The 18,924-nt window shown below is 33.1% G+C and overlaps 2 protein-coding genes across 10 annotated transcripts; one reads left to right on the plus strand and one right to left on the minus strand.

The window, feature by feature from the left end:
- Window positions 1–2,319: 2,319 nt before the first annotated feature.
- Window positions 2,320–7,826, plus strand: LOC136216779 (pentatricopeptide repeat-containing protein At1g01970). Of its 9 annotated transcripts, none has more exons than XR_010683375.1 (5): window positions 2,320–2,948; window positions 4,758–5,573; window positions 5,630–5,701; window positions 6,299–6,473; window positions 7,240–7,826. XR_010683375.1 is itself a non-coding variant. In XM_066003340.1 (3 exons), exons 1-2 carry the CDS (start codon window positions 2,502–2,504, stop codon window positions 5,532–5,534), a joined length of 1,224 nt encoding a protein of 407 aa, XP_065859412.1. In that variant the 5' UTR covers window positions 2,320–2,501; the 3' UTR covers window positions 5,535–5,573; window positions 5,630–6,254. The 9 variants fall into 9 exon arrangements, 3 of the variants coding, with proteins under 3 accessions (XP_065859412.1, XP_065859411.1, XP_065859410.1); XR_010683373.1 differs by having other exon boundaries at window positions 5,643–5,701; window positions 7,240–7,825; XR_010683372.1 differs by having other exon boundaries at window positions 4,758–5,701; window positions 7,240–7,825.
- Window positions 7,827–12,935: 5,109 nt separating this feature from the next.
- Window positions 12,936–17,113, minus strand: LOC136216780 (LOB domain-containing protein 18). The gene is made up of 2 exons (XM_066003341.1): window positions 16,497–17,113; window positions 12,936–13,494 (listed from the first exon to the last, which is right to left on the minus strand). The coding sequence occupies exons 1-2, from the start codon at window positions 16,863–16,865 to the stop codon at window positions 13,078–13,080; spliced, it is 786 nt and encodes a 261-aa protein (XP_065859413.1). The 5' UTR covers window positions 16,866–17,113; the 3' UTR covers window positions 12,936–13,077.
- Between the last annotated feature and the right edge of the window lie 1,811 nt (window positions 17,114–18,924).

Here is an 18,924-nt window from a genome sequence, read left to right on the forward strand (position 1 = left end):
AAATTTATGATTTTTAATTAAAAATTAAAAAATATATTGTAATAATTATATAATTGGTCAGGAGAAGACTTTCACATTGGCTGCTACAATAAAAAGCATCAATGATAAATTCGGATGGTACTATTTGGCATGTGAAATTTGCCGAAAGAAAGTAAAGCCGGAAGATGATACATTTTGGTGCGACGAATGTGAACGAAAACCAAAGACTGTAATTCCAAGGTAAAAATTTATTAATAAAATTACAATAATCTGAACAAAATTATAAACATATATTATTTTTTGACAAATGCAGATATAAGCTCGAGATAGAAGTTGACGACTTAAGTGATTATACGACATTTGTACTTTTTGACAGGGAAGCAGAGAATTTGTTAGGGATACCAGCAGTTGTTTTATTGGAAAAACAAAATTCCTCTACATTTGAAAAACCTGTTTTATTCAATCGTATTGAAGGGAAAAAATATATATTTCAAATTCGATTAAGTGATTACAATTTGAAAGAAGGATATCAAAATTATCATCAATTTTTTATGATACTTACGAAAATATCCCTCAATTTTAATGATACTTTCAAAAATATCCCTCAATTTTAATGATACTTTTAAAAAATATTCCTAAGTAAAATAACGTACTAATATTTAAAATAGATAATTGTGATATTAAAGAGTTATTCAAAAAAAATTGTAGATTGAATATTCTTCGTATAGATCAATAACCCACATAACAAAAGTTAGACAATTGAAAAATTGTGGGTTGTTTAAAACCAACGTTATATTAAGAGTTCAAAATATGTCAAATGTTTCCAATACTAAATATAATAGTGCAACAAAAGAGACATTCATAAAGTGAGATTTGGACGCCTTTTTCACAAGTTGTAAAAATAGTAACAAAACAAAATATATCTAATATAATTTATATTTAATAGATGTAATAAAATAGCATCCAAAACATCCCAACATGTATATTTTAAAAGGAATATCAATATCATTATATGTAAATGATATAAAATTAAAAAATTAAACACTCTTAAATAATTATACAAAAAATTTAGATACCCGCGCAACGCGCAGACACAATACTAGTGATAAATAATTTGAAGCGTAACATTACAATGATAAATAATTTGGAACGGTAAATAGTAACAAGCCATTATTTAAGACACTCTTAACAATAAAAATTACGTCCAACATGGATTCGGCCGGAAAATCTATTTAATAATGCTAACCGGCATCGTATTGGATTCGTTTGGCGACGTGGATTACTAAACCCAGCCATGAATTCCCACCTCTAGCCCCATGAAAAGACCAAACTACCCTTTACCTAAAATTTGAAAAAACACAAAACCTCTCAAATACCCTACACACTCTTTGATCAAATTCGGACTAATTTGTGAACCAAAACATGGAGTGTAACAACAACCGTAAAGGGAAAGCGAAAATAATAAGATTTACCGTTTTTGTTTTTTGATTTAAGCTTAAAAATTGAATCTGTGGGTGATTTTTTATAAACGCCGGAATCGCAGTCGGGCGTATGAACATCACGCCCGACCTACGGTTCCGGCGTATGAATATCACGCCCGACCTGTGGTTCGAGCGTGAGGCTATCACGCCCGACCTATGGTTCGGACGTGATGTTCATACGCCCGCACCATAGGTCGGGCGTGATGTTCATACGCCCGACCTATGGTTCGGGCGTGATGTTCATACGCCCGAGGGGTTTTAATTAATTTAATTAATTTTTTGTAATTTTTAGCTTGTTTAATTTAGTTTAACTAAATTTTTATGTTGTAAATTTTAGTTGTTGTAAATTTTATTTTGTTTAATTTAGTTTAACTAAATCTTTATTTTGTTAATTTTAGTTAAATTTTTATTTTGTTAATTCAGGTATTTACGGGTTAAATTCAATAGCGGACTAATTTTTTTACGGGTTTAATTCAACAGCGGACTAATTTTTTTTACGTAACAGGTATTTACGGATTTAATTCAATAGCGGACTAGCTATTTTTTTTGCTCTCCCGACACGCGGACGTGTACCTATCACGCCTCACCTTGTGGTCGGGCGTGATAGCCCCACGTCTCACCGTGTGGTCGGGCGTGTAGCGATCACGTCCGACCACACGGTGAGGCGTGGGGCTATCACACCCGACCACAAGGTGAGGCGTGACAGGCACACGCCCGCGTGTCGGAAGAGCAAAAAAAAATAGCTTTTTCCTCCCCAAAACCCATGAAAAGGTATTTTCGTCCTTTCACGGAGCTAGAGGTGGGAATTTAGGGTTGGGTTTAACAACACCCTTTGTCGACTCGTGTGTAATATTCCCACCGTACTACACTATCCCACAAATCTCATCGTCCTCTCTCTCAATTCTTACCACCATTTCTCTATGGAGGGCGACTTTTGAGTCGCCTGAGCTCCGAACTTGCTTCATAGGAGCAATAACTGAAGGAAATCGAATCTGCTGAAAGAAATCACATTCATAGGCTCACGTTGGCTTCAGTTTGTCCATGGCGAATTGTGGGAGTAGCATTCTTACTTTCCCATTCCAAATTTCCCAACTAAGCATTGAAACTACAAAGCCGAATTTCATTCAATTCCTAGGTACATCGTTATTTCAGAAACCTGTAAATTTTGCAACCCACGTTCAACAGGTAGTAGCTTCTGTAGATGACGGCGGATCAAAATTAGAAAAGGAAAAGCCAAGATTTAAGTGGCTGGATGTTGGCACTAATATTACAGAAGCACAAAAGAAGACTATATCTGAACTTCCTCCGAAGATGACTAAACGGTGTAAGGCGCTTTTGAGACAGATAATTTGCCACTCTTACCAAACTCAGGGTGCCAGTTTATCGGATTTGTTGGGTGCGTGGGCCAGGATTATGAAACCTAGAAGAACCGATTGGCTTTCAATTCTTAAACATTTGAAGATGATTGAGCATCCTCTTTATCTTCAGGTACTTTTTTTTTTCCTTTGTATAAATTCAAATCCCCTTATCGATTTCATGCATACATATGCTGTTAGTTAGCCTGCTTCAACTCTTGTAGGACATTGCACATCAATGAAACCTTGGACCTATAGATAAAGTAATTAATTGAGAAATTCATTTTGGGAAATATATGGTTACTTTCTCAATTCATGAATCATCAGCTTTTAGGCCGTGTTTGATTTTGACGGATGGGTGGGAGGCGGGGAAAGGATGGTTATGATTAGAGTAGATGACCTTCGACCTCAGATTTGGGTAGCTATAGAAAAACACCTGAATGGTAAAGCAAGATTGCAGTCTGCTAGTCCTGTTTTATGGATGGATCAAAGAATCCAAGTGATCTTTATGGGAACGGATATAGAAATGGATATGGAAACTGAAACGAAAACTGGAAAACAACATTTGTAAAATATATAGGAAACAGAAACGTGAGTAACCTGTAAATAATAAAAATGTATTGATATATCTGTAACTTTTAAAATTTATAAGAATGCATGTTATATATATATGCACATTAAAAAAACATTACATACAAGTTATATAATAGAGGGGGAAAATATATATAATTTTTGTTTTGAAAATCTGTAGAAGATGAACTAGCAAATATTAGGAATTTGTTGAACATTTGATTAGCATTGATCTACTTCTGAAAAAACATTACTTCTTAGGAAAGGAGTCTCTAGATTCTAGAAACGAGTTCTCAATTTTCTTAGATTAAAGAAACATGACTCGAAACTTGAGTTTCCGGGAGTTACGATTTCTGAAACATTTCCCAAAAAGTGAAACGCTTTAAAATCAAGGTTTCCATGCAACGTTGGTATTGACAGATGTGAGTATTGCTATGGCAACATCAATATGTAATAAAAATCAACTTTCATCTCTCGGGTGGAGTTTCTTTTAGATATGTTTTCTCTTCCTGTTTATATGGATGTATAGACCTTCTCTACTTTCTTTCGTTTTTTATTTATTTTTGTATAAACTACGCTCATTTACGAGCGGATGGAAATTTGTTTCTCTGTTGTTCTATCTTCTCCTTGAGCTCAATAGACACAAGCAGCAAGATTTTCAACCAAAGTACTATAACTGAAAGTCCTATTAATTACACTTTGTCGTGTCTTGTATTTGTTCAGTGTAAAAATTGCTATATCTGGATCTCATTATATCGATTTGGTGACCTGCCGTTTCATATTTCTGATAACTTACTTTTAAAAGTTATCTTTTCGTACACCAATATGAATATTTCGTTTGTATACGCAATATCATTCTTATATAAGTAATACAACTTGTAGTGTGTTGTCATGTGTTGGAAATTTAGATGGGCTTCATTATACCTTTCCATTCATCATATATACAAAAGATACATCTGTTTTCAAACTTCAGAGAAAGCTAAATCTGTATTTGGTCTTATTGCCTTTGAGGGTTTTTTTGACTGAAAATGCAGTTTTAAATGACACTTGAAGGAATTGTGGCACTGAAATTATTTCATCATTTTCTCCTATCAAATGCTATTATGCAGGTGTCATTTATTCTGGAAGTAAGTTGCTTCTTGGTTAGTTTTTAGCGACGCTGAAAGGGATGAATGAACTTACGAAAATATAGTTCATCTCTTTGGTGCTCTTTGCGAATTCTGGGAAGCTTCATGCATTTGCTTTGATGACATTTCTGAATAAAGAGCATAAGAAGATATTTATGCTTAACAATTTAACATAGTCCATGAACATTTGAAGAATTATTTCTAGTATAGGTGCCGTCGGTTCATGGTTTGTGGCTCTTTGTTAGGTGGCTGAACATGCTCTGCTAGAAGAATCTTTTGAGGCTAATGTCCGTGACTACACAAAGGTCATTCATTGTTACGGCAAGCAAAACCAACTTCAAATTGCTGAAAATGTTCTCTTGGCCATGAAGGAAAGAGGCTTTGTGATAGATCAGGTAACTTTAACTACCATGATTCACATATACAGCAAGGCTGGTAAGCTTGAGCAGGCTGAGGAAACTTTTGAAGAGCTCAAGCTACTTGGCCATCCATTGGATGGCAGAGCATACGGCTCAATGATCATGGCCTACATTAGAGCTGGAATGCCTCGTGAAGGAGAAGTTTTACTAGCAGAAATGAATGACCGAGAAATTTATGCAGGGACTGAAGTTTACAAGGCATTGTTAAGAGCTTATTGTATGGCTGGTGATGCTGATGGAGCTCAGAGAGTTTTTGACAGTATTCAGTTTGCAGGTATTCCTCCAGATGCTAGAATGTGCGGACTCCTTATAAATGCTTACCTGATGGCTGGTCAAAGTCAGAAGGCACTTATCGCGTACCGAAATATGAGGAAGGCTGGTCTTGAACCTAGTGATAAATGTAACGCCCTGGCATTGGGTGCATACGAGAAGGACAACAATCTGGATGGAGCCCTGAACTTCCTAATAGGATTGGAGAGAGAGGGAATCATGGTTGGTAAAGAAGCTTCAGAAGTTTTGGCTGGGTGGTTTAGAAGATTAGGAGTGGTTAAAGAAGTGGAGCTTGTTCTGAGAGAATATGTTGGCAAGGAAGTTAGTTGCTAAATTCCTGCACTCTTCCATCATCTTCAGAACCGACGAGAAGTATGAACTTTCTATTTATCCTGATGTTTTCTGAGAAAACTTAAGGTTCATTCCAGTTTTGTTTTGTAGGCCTCTTGATTTGGAGATAAGATTGTTCTACTAACCATTGTAATGAAGACTGAAGAGAGGTAAGCAATTAGAGCAACAATTGTTTTCATCATTAATTTGAGGTAAATTATACTTATGGCCCCTGATCTATAGCACTACTAACATTATGCCCCCGTAAACTTCATTTCTAGCATAAAAATCTTTGAACTTTACATTCTGTAACATTAAGTCCAAATCAACAAAAATCTATCTAAAACTTGATGAAATGTTGAGGGTGAAATAGGTGTTTGACCATAGTTTTTGTGATATGAATAGAAAAAGAGTTAATAATGTGATCAAACATGTCCATGTCATCATTTCGTGGTTATTATTATTATTTATTTTTACGGATTTTTGCTGATTTGTACTTTAATGTTTCAAATGTAAACTTCAAGGATTTGTATGTCAAGAAATGAAGTTTTGCGGTCATAATGGTAGGCGCAATAGTTCAGGAGGCATAGATGTAGATGTTCATATGTAAAGCTCAAAAATATATCTTTTATTTTGCATTGATCAATTGGTTCCTTATTTAAGATGGGAAAAGCCATCATAGCTTTGTAGATCCGTTCCATTTGATTTGCTAGACTTGTCTTATTTTGTGATTCGCTGGATTTTCAACTTTTAATTCCACACTGCAGCTGATGTGCTATGTATATGTTGCACGGGCACAGAAATGAACACGAGAAACATTATTTCTAAAACATAGTCTTCAAATGGGTATGTACACGGACATGAAACACAGAAACATAACACAGTGAGTATCCGTGCAAGTTGCAATATAGCTGATATGTCATCTCCGCCTGGATTCACGTTGTAAGTCACTTAAATTCATTCTTTGCCTATTAAGAAATTATGATTTAAAATTGCATATGCGAACAAATCAATTTCTTAAAATGCAAAAGTGATTTTCTTTTACAATGTAGATGTTTGTTGTCTGCTATATAGCATGATTGCAATAGCTTTTTCTCCTACTTATTTCCTAACTATAATCTGCTGATGTTGGTTTTTCTACTTGACATTAAGTCGAATTAAACAAGTTTTTGCTTGTCCATTACACTACATGGAATTTGTTTCAAATTTGATAATTATTAAGATTGCTATGATTAAAAAGTGTTTATAACAAAACGTAGTGCTAGGCTGAATGGTAAAGACACGATGGAGTTGTTTGTGAGGGTGGGGAGTTCGATCCATGAATTTGTATGTTTTGGTTCTCATTTTTCTTTTATTCCGGATTTTGTTCGTAATAAAAAAAAATATGTTTCTTATTTTTTTTGAAGCTGAAAGAATTTATTGATTAGACGGATGTAAATCCTTAAAAATTACATAATGTGGCGCAACTGTTGACACACAGTCGCTAGCATTGGAACAGGAATGCCTTGCCATAAGATGGGCGGCACTGTTCGCTAGACGAGGGATAAATGAAATGCTAAAATCTAAATTTTGTTGAAGAATAGCTTTACAATCTTGGATCAGGGATCCAAATTTAGATAAATCTGCTTGTTGATCCTGTATTCTGTCCGTGATTGCTTTTGCATCTGACTTGAATTCAACCTGTTTGTAACCCATTCCTGCCATCCAGAGTAAGCTAGTCCTTATTGCCAAGGCCTCAATTATCCTTGATTCCTTGACACCCTGAATCACGCTACTGCTACAGCATACTAGCTCGCCCGTGTGGTTTCGAACTATAGCTCCCATTCCGCAGCGACCATCAAGCGGAAAGAGGGCTCCGTCAACGTTGCATTTAATGAAACCATATCTCGGAACCCGCCATTTGACAGCCGCCTGAGATCTGCCGTGCCGCCTCCCCAAGCCCGCAGTGCTATCTCGGTATGCCTTCCAGTCGTGTATCAGTTCCCGCGAACAACGAACTGCCTGAGCTATCGACAGCCTGTCATTCGACCATACGAGCCGATTTCTTCTGTGCTAGATTGCGTGTAGCACGAAAAGGAGCTGCATGTTTTCTTCGGTCTATCTCCGAGCCAGCTGGTTCAGTACCCAATTCGCCATGTCCGAATTGCCCAGGATTGGTGGTGCTCTTCCTGCCTCATTCCAAGCTTCAGCAATATATTATTATTATTATTATTATTATTATTATTATTATTATTATTATATAATTTTAATAATTATTTTTTATAATCTTAATTTTTTTCTTAAACCAAAATGTTAATATATATTCAATCTAAAATGACTAATATATTATATATTGATTTATTTGTTATAATATATTTTAGGACACAATTAACTTTTAGTAATTTACTCATACTATTGAGTTAATTACATAACAATTTGTATCATTCAATTTTTTTTATGGTGAATATTTTTACAAAATCAAAATGAAAAATTTTAATCTAGTAGGACAACAATTTATAAGAAGGCACGAATATTTATGGACCACTGGAAAACGTTATGAACCATTGCAAACCATTTCTTATCCTTAAAAAATAAAATATGTATTTTTTGTGGACTTATATGAGTTGTGCTCGGTATTTGAGTTTTATGACGTGATTTAATAAAAAAAATGACTTTTTTTTTGTAATATAACATATTGAGTTAATTACATAATAATCTGTAATTTTTTATGCTGAGTATTTTTACAAATTCAAAATGAAAATTATAATTTAGTATGACAATAATTCATAAAAAGGTCCAATTGTTTATGGACCGGCTCTAAGTATAGGCCAGGAGTGCGACTGCCTAGGGCTTGTGCCAAAAGGGTCCAAATTGTATATATAATAAATTTTTTTAAAGGTAGTCATAATACTCATTCATAACTAGAAAATGATAAAGTAATATGATATTTTAGGTCCAAAATAGGTCTAAATTTCTATTTTAAACTTTTAAGTACAGTTTTTTTTAAAGAGTTTATTTATCTCTTTTTTTGCCTAAAACCCATAAAAAATATCAAGACCGGCCCTGCCTAGGGCCTTTAAAATACTGGAGCTGGTCCTGAGGGTGTATTGGGGGCAAGTTTTTCTCTGCCAATTTTTTGGCAAGAGGTCGCTCCTAAAACTCAAACACATAACCTTTCGATCACACGATAACAACATTTACCGTTGTGTCAAGATTCGCCCTTGATATACATTAATCATTAATTCTTAAAAAAGAAATATTTAATACTTCCAACTATTTAACCTGCTATAAAAAAGGATGGTTGCTATATGCTTTTCATTAGATGTTGATTTCATCTTTTTACTAGGGTTTATTTTATTTTTGTATGTCAAGCACTCTTTTTTGTAAAGTTATTAAAAAAATACCGCTATATTTGCTTAATTAACTTAGAATACGTATTTCCGGAATGTTCCAAAAGTGTCTCTGTAGTGTTCCCATAAAAAAGAAAAGAAAAAGAGGGAACACTTATTTTGGAGTGTGAGGTGCGTGTCCCTGAAGTGTCAGACTTACTGGAATGTCTGACATTCGTATATTAACCTCCTAAAAGTATTGGTGTTCCATAACTTGTTACAAGTGCCATGATTTGCATTAGATAATTGCGGAATGCGAATGTAGGGGTGTCAAAATGGATGATCATATCATAATCGTGTTAGGTGATTTATATATTTTACATGATTATATATAATATAAATGCAACAAAAATGATAATCCCATCAAATAAGTTGTGTCAAGTAGATTATCTTTGTAAATTGTGTGGAATTGACAGCTGTATGCATCATAAATGACACACTAATTGTACAACATTAGGTGGCTGCGAGGTTATTGTGAATTGTGGTCTATCTAGGCTTAAAATATTACTCGACGTATTATTTCGTAATATTTGTCTCTTAACCTATCAAAAATATTGATCGTCGTCTCTTGCAACAACAACAACAAAGTCTTAGTCCCGAAATGATTCGTGATCGGCTAACATGAACCATCATATAAAACCATGTAATCAAGTCGTGTCAGCGACACAAATTCTCTCCCTCCACTCTGTCCTATTCACTACCATATTCTCCTCAATTCCCAGTAAACTCATATCACTCTCGATCACTCTCCTCCAAATTTGCTTAGGTCTTCTCCTACCTCTCACCACTACATCCCTTTGCCACTCTTCAGTCCTCCTAACCGGCTCATCAAGTGCTCTTCGTCTTACATGGCCAAACCACCTTAATCGGTTTTTCCTCATTTTATTCTCAATAGATGTAACCCTACTTTTGTCCTAATTATTTCATTACTCACTCGATCCTTTCTCGTATGACCACACATCCATCTCAACATATGTATCTCCGCCACCGACATCTTATGAATGTGACAGTGTTTCACTGCCCAATACTCCGTACCATATAACAATGCTGGTCTGATTGCCGTGCGGTAGAATTTTTCCTTCAATCTATTAGGCATGCCGAGGTCACAAAGGAAACTCGTAGCACTATTCCACTTCGCCCAACCAGATTTAATCCTATGAGCGACATCTCCATTTACTTCTCCATCCGTTTGGATAATAGATCCTAAATACCGGAAGCAGTCTGAGATCTGAACAACTCTCCCATCTAGGGTGATTGTCCCTGCCTCCATACTCCTATCGTCGCTAAACTTACACTTCAAATATTCTGTCTTACTTCGGCTCAACTTAAAGTCTCTAGATTCTAAAGTTTGTCTCCATAGTTCCAACTTCCTCTCCACACCTTCTTTCGTCTCATCAACCAACACAATATCATCTGCAAACAACATGTACCATGGTATACCATCTTGAAGTGAACTCGTTAATTCATCCATAACGATGGCAAAAATGTTAGATTTTGCTTCTTGACCTATTATTTGGTAATATTTCCTTACTTATTCAAAATGTCGGTTTTTCTCTTAACCCATTATTTGACAACATTTGCTCCCTCAGCTATAAAAAATATTTATCTTTTGTCTCTTTGATAATTTGATAATATCTATGACCTATCAAAATTAGTGAAATCTTAATCATTGTAGATGGTAAATTAACAAATTTGTTAAATTTTTAGCAAGTTCATTAATATCTACTTCTATTAGGTAGATTAAGGTTTTAATAGAATTGTTAATTTACTGAGATTTTATTAATTTTGATACGTCACAAAATAATAAGTCATGCTGTAAAAACCAATAATTCAGATAAATCAGGAAGTGTACGGACTAAAATGACAACAAAAAAAAGTGTTTATTAGTAGCTCACAGTTTATAAAACAAGATATTAAGAGGAAAAGTCATTCATTCCTTTCACTCTCTTTTATATCTAAATTTTTTCAGAAGAAAGGTAAGAATTGCATTCATAAAATAAATAGTATTACAAAATTAAAATATAGAGATACATCAAAAGGCTTTAATTTAGATCTTCAAATTCATAAATCACGACTAAAAAATATTAGTAGACATTGGTTGAATTGTTTTTGGTATAACGATAGGAAAAAAACTTCATTCAGAATCGACTTCGGAATCTTTATCTCCAAAAATGATTTTATGATATTTCAATACGTCAGATCTACATGATAGTTGACAAAACATTTCTGTATTTACATGAAAGAAAATTTAACACTCATAAAGGTATACAAAATATACACTCCCATATAGAGAGAAAACAACATACACTCTTTGAAAGAGAAACAATCAAAACTAACATAAAATAGATGGATCAAAAGTTTTATTCAATAAATAAAACAAAACAAAGTAAAGAAGAGGTTATTTTTTTTACTAAACATCGAAAAAGCCCAAAATCTTGATAAAGAAGTTTGAAAGTTTTCTTGGCGGTTAGGATTTTTCATTGTTGCTACTCGTTTTTTATTTCGCTCTCTGTAATCATTAGTCATATATAACTAATTTAAACCTATCACTGGTCTGTTGCTTGTCCAACCCTTTTTCATGGATTGGGTTTGGTTATGTATGTTTGATATTTGGTCTGGTCCAGCTTGAAATAGCTCAAATCCACAAATGAAACGGTTGGACTTCTCGTAAGTTCGAGCTAGCCCAGTCTACTCCTATATTATATATATATATATATATATATATATATATATATATATATATATAATTTATTATTTTGTTAAACCTTTATTATTTATTTGAAATTATATTTATTGAATTTTATTGAATTAATTAAGTAAAATTTATTTTATTTTATAATACAAATATATAGTTGAATAAATTGATTTAGGCTTGAGAAATAATTCTCTTAGTGGGCCCAGTACAACCTGAGCCTAGTAGGCTAGGCTAAGATAAAGTAGTTACTTGTGAGGCCCGGTTAGACCCACCGGATCCAAATTGGGAAATTTACAAGAAGATACAGTTTTTTTAAAATTATTTACAATGATTATTTAAATAATATTAAACTAAGAAAATTATCATTTTTAATATATTTTAAGGACTGAAATCTATAAATTAAGAGTTTAGAATATATTTTTTAAGATTAGAATTTATGAATTAGGATCGAAAATTTATAAATTAGAGTATAAAAGCATACTCATTTTATGATATATAAAAAGGGTAATTAATTTATTAGTCCTTATATTTTGACAAAACATATTGTTTAGTCCCTGTATTTTCAAAAACACATAGTAAGGTCCCTAACCTTTTTCTCAGTGAACTGTTTAGTCCTTCCGTCTGTTTGTTAGATTTTTTATCGTTTATGACTTCGGAAATGACTAAATTACCCTTTACTATTTACCTTCAAACTTTAGAAGAGGAAATCCAATTTAGAAGAAAAACCTATTTGTAGGAGAACAAGAAAAAGAACAGGCCCAATGCTTACGAATTTGAACGATTAAAAAGCAAATCAAGAAGAAGAACACTCAAAGTTGATTTCAGATGCATTAGAGTTTAAAGGAAAGGAAAATAAAGGAAAAGAAGAACGTAAATCCAAATTCACGAACATAATCTTCATGAGAGCCTAACGGCAGGGACTAAACAATTCACCAAGAAAAACGTTAAGGACTTTACCGTGTGTTTTTGAAAATACAGGGACTAAACAGTGTGTTTTGTCAAAATATAGGGACTAATAAATTAATTAGCCTATAAAAAATAATAACATATTTAAAATTAAATTTTCTCAAATGATGTAATTGTAATTTTTATAATTAATATGTTTTCGAGTAACCAACTCCAAATTAGTTTTACCATTACAATTTACACAGCGAGCCGTTTCCAATACAGATTGGATAACCAGAACAGTCGTCTTGGTAACTTATCATCTTTAATTGTAAAAATATGGTTTAAAGTGTTAATGGCGAGGCATATATTGCAAATTTTGAAGATTGTTTAACCAACCAATATTGAATTCCATTCCATTCCACTAGAAAACTTAAAAGAAAATGAATAATATAATAAACAGAAGGAAAAAGATAAAAATTAGTGACCAGTTATTAAAACACTAGACCTCTAACTGAAAATTTAAGCTCTTCGGCTAGCATCCGATTGGAAATTAGTACAAATTTTGTTGCAACAACGTCTATCAATAGGGTCAGAGTCACTTTGAGATAGAAGAAGGAGACGAAGATAAAGCCCCGCTACATGGCATTGAACCGTGCGACGGAGAACCATGTCTATGGAGAAGCTCACGTGCCAATGAATGAAGATCGCCACCGCCACCGCCACTGCCACCGCCTATGGTGGTTAACGATGATGAACCGCTACTACCTCCGAATTGATGACGTGGATCCATCAATCTTTGTTGCATTGACCATGAATTTTGTGTTATGGGATCAAAAAGCGATTGCAAGTCATAAGAACCGAGAGCAGAAGAGGCTGACGGGAGGTCGGATATTGAAAGAGGCTGTGGTGTCAATAGCGTTTGTGGCGGGGGAGGAGGTGGCGGTGGCGACGGAAGCTCTAGTGTTGCTAAATGGGCTTGCAAATATGAGAGCTCTGCTTGTAAGTTCACCACCTGCATAAGGAATTTTGGTAATAAAAATGGCATAAAAGTAATAATTTCATAGTAAAAAAAAAAAAGGAATGTTAAGAAATAAGATTCATTTCAACTAGGTTTGTAAATGAGCTGAACCGCTCATGAGCAGTTCGGTGTTCGGCTCGATTAAAATTCGATCGCGTTCGGTTCAATTTATAAACGAGTCGAATTTGAATACGACGAAACTCAGTTCGAAAGCTCGCGAACATAATCGATTGTAGGTTTATGAGCAAACTCGATTATAATGTTCATAAACACACTCGTGAATAAACTTGATTCGATTATTATTTTAATAATAATATTTTTATAAAGAAAAAAATGTAAGTTTTATAAATTTTCAAACTATGTAGTTTTGTATTAAATAAATTTCAAACTAATATAACTAATGGATGTAATTAATGAAAGTTCTGGTCAATTTGATTCATGAGTTTATAAAATCATACTGTTATTATTGTTATGTCCATATATAAATTGATATTAAATTTATGAAAAGACGTAAATTAAGAAAAAAAAATCGCTTAAAAAATTTTGTCATATTATAAAATCAAAATAATATTTATTACGTCAAATTAGTAGTTAGAAGAATACTTGAACCTTGTGCATTAGAACGTGAGATTGCGAACAAATAAAGATTTCTGTTGACAAAGGAATGTACAAAAGGACATCCTATTATAAAATATATATTATTTATCTGCATTATTGCTACTAAGATTAGATAATTGAAATTTGAAATTTAGGGTATGCTTTATAAAGCTAGGATTTCTTATGTTATTATTTTATAAAAATACATAGTTTAATTTTTGATGAGGTATGAATTAATAATGCGTATTAAATACACTTAGCAGATTCCTTTAATAAAGACTAAATATTTCTGAACATAAAATTATATGAATCAAAATCAAGTGCCATTGATTATATCAAATGTACGTCATATTTGGAGAATATACTTCTCAAAATATTGTTTAATAATTATGATTTTTTTATAATACTTCTATATATGCAAAACTCATGTGAAAATACTCATGATGTTCCAAATATCGGAAAAAGGAAACATAATACTATTGTTACAGATAGTCATCCGAGATGATACGTGGAAGACACTAAATAAAATTGTGTCACGGATTGAATTGGATGTTGCATATGAATTAATATTCAATTTTGGATTTAGCTTTTTTACCCGACACATATCTTATTACGTGTTCATCATGTGTTATCTTGATGTTATAAATCCGAGTAAAAGAATGATCCGTGAAATTATATTAAAATTGTAATGAGTTAGAGGTTAAATAATTAAAATTTATCACAATAGAAAAATAGCGTATATGAATGTAATTAATCTGAATTTTAATTAATTAGCGAGCTAATAAGAAATGTAAGCATGTTAATTAATAAACAAAAGATGATTTATTTTATTTTTTTAAAATTGAATTAATCCGATTTGAAAGTCAGAAAGAGCTGACAAGATCCAGGTCAACAGAATTGTGTGCTTTTGCCTGTCCAGACTAGAAAGGGACCAAAAACATTGAAAAATCGATGATAAGACCCATCATTTTATGGAATTCCCAAACAAGTCTTAATGATTTGACTATATTACCCCCTCATATTATGATAATTCTAAAAAATATATTCTTAAACAATGAGTAAAGTACATTTATGGGTCCTTTACATAAAAGTTTTAAAACTTTAGATTATTATAATTTTAAAGTCTACATAAAAAAACTACTAAAACATTATCAAAATGACATTTAAAAATAAATATTTTATCATAACTTATATATTAAAAAAAAAGCTTACAAAAATAGTATTAAAGGTGAAGTATCAATTTACCCTCAACCTATAAAATAAAATTGTCTATCAACATTTCTAAAATGATATCAATTTAGCTTGACAACAGAACTTGAAACTGAATTAGATCATTTCATAAATATTGAAGCTTCAACATTTCTAAAATAATGTCAATTTAGCTATGAAGAAACTTATATAGATTATTATTTTATTAATTTTAAATTGATTTTTTAATTTAAAATTTAATGTTACAGTATAAATTTTAAAGATTATAATGTTAGTAGTTTTTTATATTTTTTATCCGATTTTTCAATTCGAGAAGACACTTAAGTACTCAAACCAATCTTAATTAATAGAATATTAGTAGTTTCCTTTTTATAATAAGTGGTTCAAGGTTTCTCAGTTTGAGGCTCGCCGAGCACTCTTGGGTGGATTCTATCCTAATTAAGGTTTTCTACGTATGTTAGGATTCGAATTCGAGATCTAGTTTAAGCGACCTGAGACTCTTAAACACCCAAATCAACTTTAATTGATTATAATATTATATATATATATATATATATATATATATAGTAGAACAATATATTTTAACCTAAAAAACGAGAAAGATCATAGGAAGACAAAGGATAGTTAAGTGCTGCAACTGAAATGATCTGACTAGACTAGACTAAAAACCATTTTGTTCAATCAAAAGAAGAAGAAACCCCGACCATTCCCTTAATAACTGCAAAAAAAAAACCTACTACTACCATTTTGTACAGAAAAATGCAGGTAACCGCCGATTATATCATTTTTTTTAACAGATTATATCATTTTGTTAAAACGCTTCTAGATTTCAGTAATAATATTAAAGTAATAAATTACTAAAAGAACACAGAAAACAAAATACCAAATACTACTAGGTTGCTTTTTTTCCCATCTAATCTCAAAGCCCCACACACAAGCTCTTCAAAATTTCAAAACAGATCAATGTTTAACACCAGGCTAATTTAGAAAACAAACAAATTCCACAATCAACAAAACGATTTTTCCAACTTCATACACGACAAATAATTCATTTGTTTCTAATGAAACAGAAAATAGAGCCAACAACCAATAATACTTCTGGATCCAATAAATTGATTCGAATGTATTATAGTAGAAATTTTCACGAATAGTAAGGATTGAATGAATTGAGAGTAATTACGATTACGTACCTGTTGCTGAAGAGCGAAGATATGAGCGACGCAGCCGTAAACAGGATCTCGGAGACGAGCTTGAGCTTCGTAACAAATCGTAACCACCGCATCAAGACGTTTATGTACCGGAATATGCAGGAGAAGTTTCGAAACGTTACTTGCACCAAAAACCTTATGCACAGCTGCGAAATGCGCCGCGCCTTGCTCCGAATCGAAGTACGGAGCAAATATACAACCGGGAACGCATTTTCTCCTCAAAAATTTACACGCCCCACACGGTCCACTCCCGCCACCTCCACCACTGCTTCCACTCCCTCCTCCTCCTCCTCCGCCGACGCCTCCGCCGCCGCTGCTACCGCTGCTGCTAGGATGCACAGTCGCACTCATTTCGGCTCTGTTAGTGAAAGAGAAAAGAACATCGCATAATAATTAGGGTTTTGTAAAACGCTGAATTTGAAGAAGAAGAAGGTGGATTTAGGGTTTGGTGAGTGTAGGTGTTTGGGGGAATTAAAATTAGATTTGGGGGATTTAAAAAACGGAAGATGAAGAAGTCTTTAAAGCCACGCGAGAGAGCAAAGTCTCTCCCTCGTTTAGCTGCTTGCGTGAAGCAAACATGCGATACGCCTATCTAATGTTTTCAACTGCCCTTTCTTTTTTCTTTTTCTTTCTTTTTCTCGTGATTTTTTCTAACAAATTTCTTATTTATTGATATTTTCTCTCTCATATAAATACTAACTTTCTCTCTCTACCCTTTCGAAACTGTTCAAGACAATCCGTTTAATAGAGTTTTCTTATTATCGGGTGATTGGCGATCAGTGATGGATGCAGAATTTACTAAAATGAAAGACTTGTGGTGGTCTCTCGTGATTTATAAATTCTAAATACCTTTCCTTTTATCAAGGTTCTAGCATAAATAGTCATTCGAGATGGTATGTAAAAGACACTAAGTAAAATTTTATCACAGATTGAATTGGATGTTGCACATTGAATTAGCGTTCAATTTTGGATTTAGCCTTTTCACTTGACACGTATTTTATTACGTGCTCGTCATGCGTCTATTTTGGTGTTATAAATCCGAGTAAAAGAATGACATGTAAAATTATATTAAAATTGTAATGAATTATAGGTTAAAAACTTTTGCGGTGAATTTTCATATCAATAATAATAAAAAAAATGTAAAAATTTGGTGTAAAGAAAAATTTACAATTATTACATTATTTTGTTTAGTAAGATCCAATCTACGACGATCTCAATAGAGTTTTCTTATTATCAGGTAATTGGCGATTAATGATGGATGTAGAATTTACTGACATGAAAGACTTATTTTGATTTCTTGTGATTTATAAATTCTAAATATCTTTTTAAGTATTTTTATATAAAAAAATATTAAAATGTATAGTCACATAGTTACCTTTTATAATATTGTAGTTATGCTATGTAATGACTAAACTTTTATGATTTGATTTGAATGAAGTGTTTTGGAGGGTTAGTTGAAAAAAGTTTTGGAAGGATGAAGTTGTACTATAGGATTAAATCACTATTTAAACTGTATTTTTTTTTTTCATAGATCTATTATTTGATAATATTTACTCATTGATCTATTTAAAATGTTATATACGATTTTCATACCCTGATCACTTGATACCATATTTGTATTTCGCCAGCTAGCATTTCCAATTGTTCACCAACTGTCGATGTCCACTTGAATTCACAAACTCTTTTCAAAGTGTACCTCGCAAAATAAACAAAGGAATACCACAGTTTCCGTAACAAAATATTTGTGAATGTTGGTAATTGAAATATGTTGGACATACACGTACCAACCTTCACAATAAACATAAGCGCATTAAGAAATAATTCATCGAGAAAATAATATAAAACACCTCATCCATTCGACTAAAGTGAGAACACTTACACAGATGTTCAAGAAAATGAATGACATCAATTTACCGAAATTCCATCTTTCGCAAAGTAGAATCGCCTCACCAACCGTTTGATTACCCTCTCATTGTTGCTCTTCTTGGTTCCGTTTCGCTCTCCCGAATTGGATCACCTTGCAAATTAGGCCAAGTCCACCGAAGGATTCAACTTTACAACTTTACCTGCCTCTTTTGCCTCTAACTCCCAATATTAGGCGGTTTCATCCTTCTCCCTCGCAACGAGTTTGAAGATGAAGTAAACGCCAACATAATTGCTTTGACTCCAGAAATCTGCTTCGTCCGTACTTTGACTGAGGCGATTGTTCTGTCGATTTTGCCTTCATGAATTTTTGTTGGGAATCTTTGTTGCCGCCAACTTCCGCACACTAATGGAATGCCCTCAATTTGATGAGACCTTTCCATAGCTTGCCTAAAATCGATGATCATTGACTTGATAACCGCTACTTCCATTTGTTCAATGCTCTCATCTGACTCAACTACCTGTCACCATTTGAATTTCCTTCCAT

The sequence above is a fragment of the Euphorbia lathyris genome, chromosome 2 (assembly GCF_963576675.1).
Source record: "Euphorbia lathyris chromosome 2, ddEupLath1.1, whole genome shotgun sequence".
Classification (NCBI taxonomy): domain Eukaryota; kingdom Viridiplantae; phylum Streptophyta; class Magnoliopsida; order Malpighiales; family Euphorbiaceae; genus Euphorbia; species Euphorbia lathyris.